Below are 4,335 nucleotides of genomic sequence, written 5' to 3'. Positions count from 1 at the left end.
TCCAGCATCCCCCAAATTCCGACAGACCGAACCGGAGTCGGGACCTGCTTCTCTCCAGAGCCTCGGGATCGGGGGCCCACCCCAGCCAAACCCCTAATCCCAGAGAAAATGTGAGCTATTTCCTCCCGGGGGGGGACACAGGAGAGGCCCCCCCTCCCACTGCACACTGCAAATTCCTCAATTTTTGGGTTAAAACTCTCTTTTTTCCCCCTTTCAAAGTGCTTTGTTCCAGCTGGAGGGAGGCACTGGCTCGTCCCTACGGGGCGGTGGAAGTGGGGGGCCCGGCAGAACCCATGGGAACCCCCACAATTTAATTATTGGGGGTTTTTTTGGAAAAAAAAAAAAAAACCTTAGGAATAATCTGGCATTTTTTGGACTCATTTGTATTTGTGAAAGGATTGTTCAAAAAAGGGATTTGGGAGGAAAAGTCATCAGCCAAGTAGGGGGGCCCAGGGAGAGCCCCCGGGGGCGGCAGCCCCAGCCCAGGGTCTCGTGGGAGCAAACGGGTGGGGAACAAAAAATCCACTTTCCTGGGGAGTTTCGAAAGGAGAGTGAGAAAAAAAGGCCTGTTATTGGGGTTTTTTGCCTTTTTCACTCTTTTTTCCAGCAGTCAGTGGAGCAGCGGCTGGAGGGAGCCGGGACGGAGCGGGAAGGGGGAGCAGGGGCCGAGGGTCCTCTCCCAGGCTTGGCAGTGTTTTTCCCCTTTTTCTCCTCTTTTTTTCTCCCTTTTCCCACCTCTTTCTCTTTTTTCCTGATCCTTTTTCTCTCCTCATTTTTTTAATCTCCTCATTTTTCTCTTTTTCCTTCCTTTTTTATCTTTTTCTCTTTTCTCTCCTTCTCCGATTTTTTCCCCTTTCCTTTTTTTTCTCCTTTTTCTCCCCTTTTCTCCTTTTTTCTGTCCTTTTGTTTTTCTCCCTTTTCTCCTGTTTTCCTCCCCTTTCTCCCACTTTTTTCCTCCCTTTCCTCCTTTTTCTCTCGTTTTCCCTTTTTTTCCTTGCTTTTCTCATTTTTTTACCCTTTGCTGCTCATTTTTATCCTGTTGCCTCGTTTTTTCCTCCCTTTCCTTTCTTCTTTCCTTTCCCCCTTTTTTCCTCCCTTTTTCACTGTTTTTTCCCCTTTTCATCTTTTTCCTCCCCTCTTCTCCTTCCTTTTTCTCCTGTTTCTCCCTCTCTCTCCTCCTATTTTCTTCCTCACTTTTTTAACACTTTTAAATAGAAATATATGCTTAAATTTACAAATGCTATTTACAGGTTTAATTACAAAAAAAAAAATTCAAAGAGAAAGAGAGACACCCCTTAGACGTTAATAAATCTAAAAATAAAAAATATATAATAACTCCTCCCCCCCCACCCCCACAAAAAAATATTTCAGGCCGAAGGGCGGCGGGGCCGGGGGGTCACACCGTGGTCTCGCCCTGCTTGCTGTTGGTGAGCCGAGTGTAGAACTTCCTCCAGGAGTGCAGGGTTTTGCCCGACCATATCCAGAACCCGGAGGTGATGCCCACGATCAGAGTCATGAGATACTTGATCATGTAGACGGTGAAGTCGGGGGTCATGCGGGGGGTGAAGTGCAGCGGGCAGGGGATGGCCAAGCTCTTGCAGTTCTGGCTGATCCAGCTGCGCTCCCAGTGCTCGCGGAACGCCTGCTCGTAGAAGTAGCAGGCGATGACAATGGTGGCCGGGACGGTGTAGAGGACGCTGAAGACCCCGATGCGGACCATGAGCCGCTCCAGCTTCTCCGTCTTGGTGCCGCCGTGCTTCATGATGGTGCGGATGCGGAAGAGGGACACGAAGCCGGCCAGGAGGAAGGAGGTGCCGATGAAGAGGTAGACGAAGAGCGGGGCCAGCACGAAGCCTCGCAGAGGGTCGATGTTGTTGAGGCCCACGAAGCAGACGCCGCTCAGCAGGTCCCCGTCGATCTGCCCCATGGCCAGGATGGTGATGGTCTTGACTGCTGGCACTGCCCAGGCGGCCAAGTGGAAGTACTGGGAGTTGGCCTCGATGGCCTCGTGGCCCCACTTCATGCCAGCGGCCAGGAACCAGGTGAGGGAGAGGATGACCCACCAGATGGAGCTGGCCATGCTGAAGAAGTAGAGCATCATGAAGAGGATGGTGCAGCCCTCCTTCTTGGTGCCCTGCACCACGGTGCGGTAGCCATCCTCCTGGAAGCGCTCGTTGCAGACCACCCTCTCCTCCAGCACGAAGCCGGCGATGTAGGCCACCGACACCATGGTGTAGCACCCCGAGAGGAAGATGATGGGTCGCTCGGGGTAGCGGAAGCGCTGCATGTCCACCAGGTAGGTGGTGACGGTGAAGAAGGTGGAGGCACAGCACAGGACGGACCAGATGAGGATCCAGATGCGGGCGAAGCGGATCTCGTCCTCGTTGAAGAACATGTGGCCGTCGGGACGGGTGGGCTCGCAGGGCGCCGCGCAGTCCTTCTCCCCCAGGAACTTGTAGTTGAGGTAGCTGGGCACCTTCAGCGCCCGCGGGCAGTGGAAGGGGTGGTCCAGGGTGGCATAGCGAGGGGCGCCGGGGGTGCCCTGGCCGGCCAGCGGCGTGGCACTGGTCAGCAGTGCTGGGGAGCTGCCGTCCTCCGAGTGGTTCTGCCCCACACAGATCTGCTCGGCGCCGTGCCGGGGGAAGTTCTCACATCGCAACCGCTCCGGCCACTGGAAGCCGAATTTGTTCATGAGGGCCTCGCAGCCCTGGCGCGCCCGCTCGCAGATGGAGCGGCACGGCGGGATGGCCTGCTCCAGCACCGTGCACACCGGCGCGTACATGGAGCACAGGAAGAACTTCAGCTCCAGCGAGCACTGCACCTTCACCAGCGGGTAGAACTGGTGGACCTCCAGCCCCGCGTCCTCCTGGTTGGTGTGACCCAGCAGGTTGGGCATGATGGTCTGGTTGTAGGCGATGTCGGTGCAGAGCGGGATGGAGATGGGCTGGCAGAAGCCGTGGTCGGGGATGGAGATGCCCTTCTCGCCGTGCAGCTGGGCCCGGCTCGGCGCCGGCACGCTCAGCCCCGCCAGCAGCCAGGCCAGGACGGGCAGCACGCCGGGGGGGCCCATGGTGCCCCGAGCCGTGCGCCCCGATTTACCGTGCCCGGTGCCCAGCCGGACGGCCAATCCTCCCGTCCGGGGCTGCCGTGCCCGGGGCTGCCTGGACGACTCCCGGTGACTGGATACTCTGGTCCCGCCTGGATGACTCCGGGTGGCCTGATCCGCCGTGCCCGATGCTGACTCGACGGCTCCCAGGGATCAGCTCTGCCGTGGCCGGTGCTGGCCGGTCGATCCCCGGTGACTGGATACTCAGCTCCCGCCTGGACGGCTCCCGGCGCCCGGATCCCCCGTACCCGGCGCTGCCCGGACGGCTCCCGCTGCCCGCTGTCCGCTGTCCGCCTACCCCGTGCCCGGCCGGACGGCTCCCGGTGTCTCGATCTACTGTGCGTGGCGGGACGGCTCCCGGTGCTCGGACGTGGCGCTCCCGGTGCTCCGCGGCGCTGCTCCCGCTGTCCGAATGTGGCGCTCCTGCCGCTCCCGGAGCCGCGGGCGGGCGGTGGTGCCGGGGGTGGCGGGAGGGGGGTCCCGGGGGGTGCCGGGGGGGTGCCGGGGTCCCGGGGCGCGGGGAACGGAGCGGCCGCACCGGACGCTCCCGCCGCCTTTGTGCGGGGCAGCGCCGCGTCCCCGCCGGGCGGGGCCAGCGCCCCGGGCCCGCCCCCGCCCCGCCCGCTCCGCCAATCACATTCAAACGGCGCGGCCGCCACGCCCGCTCCGGGCCTGGCCACGCCCCCCGCCCCGCCCCCACCCCGGGGGTCACCGCCCCCCCCCAAAGTTTTTCCGAGCCGTGCGAACTCCCCCCGCGGGCGGGGTCGGGCCGGGGCCGCGGGCCTGCCGTGTGCCCGTGTCCCCTGTGCCCCGTGTCCCTGTGCCCCGTGTGCCTGTGTCCCCAGCCGCGCCGTGCCCCTGTGCCCCGCGTCCCCTGCGCCCCCTCCGTGTGCCCTGTCCTGTGTCCCCTTGTCCCCACTCTGTGTGCCCTGCTGTCCTGTGTCCCCCCGTGTCCCCTGTGCCTCCTCTGTGTGCCCTGCTGTCCCCCTGTGTCCCCTACTTCTCCACCGTGTCTCCTGACAACCACTGTGGTCACTGTACCTCTGTCCTGTGCCCCTCCCCTGTCCCCTGTGCCCCCCGAGTGCTCTGCACCCCCCGTGTCCCCTGCCCCCTGTGTCCCCTGTGTCCCCTGCTGTGTGCTCTGGCCCTGCTGTGGCCTCAGCACTCCCTCCATGCCCCCTTCTGTTTCTCCTGTGTCCCCCTTGTGCCCTCTGCACTGCTCATGTCCC

General features: G+C 61.7%; 1 protein-coding gene across 1 annotated transcript; it reads right to left on the bottom strand.

Annotated features, from left to right (window-relative positions):
• Nucleotides 1–362: 362 nt before the first annotated feature.
• Nucleotides 363–3,611, bottom strand: FZD2 (frizzled class receptor 2). The gene has a single exon (XM_064400083.1). The coding sequence runs from the start codon at nucleotides 3,068–3,070 to the stop codon at nucleotides 1,397–1,399; it is 1,674 nt and encodes a 557-aa protein (XP_064256153.1). The 5' UTR covers nucleotides 3,071–3,611; the 3' UTR covers nucleotides 363–1,396.
• Between the last annotated feature and the right edge of the window lie 724 nt (nucleotides 3,612–4,335).

Source organism: Passer domesticus, chromosome 27, assembly GCF_036417665.1.
Source record: "Passer domesticus isolate bPasDom1 chromosome 27, bPasDom1.hap1, whole genome shotgun sequence".
In the NCBI taxonomy this organism is placed as follows: Eukaryota; Metazoa; Chordata; class Aves; order Passeriformes; family Passeridae; genus Passer; species Passer domesticus.
This window is presented reverse-complemented; position numbering and strand designations above follow the sequence as displayed.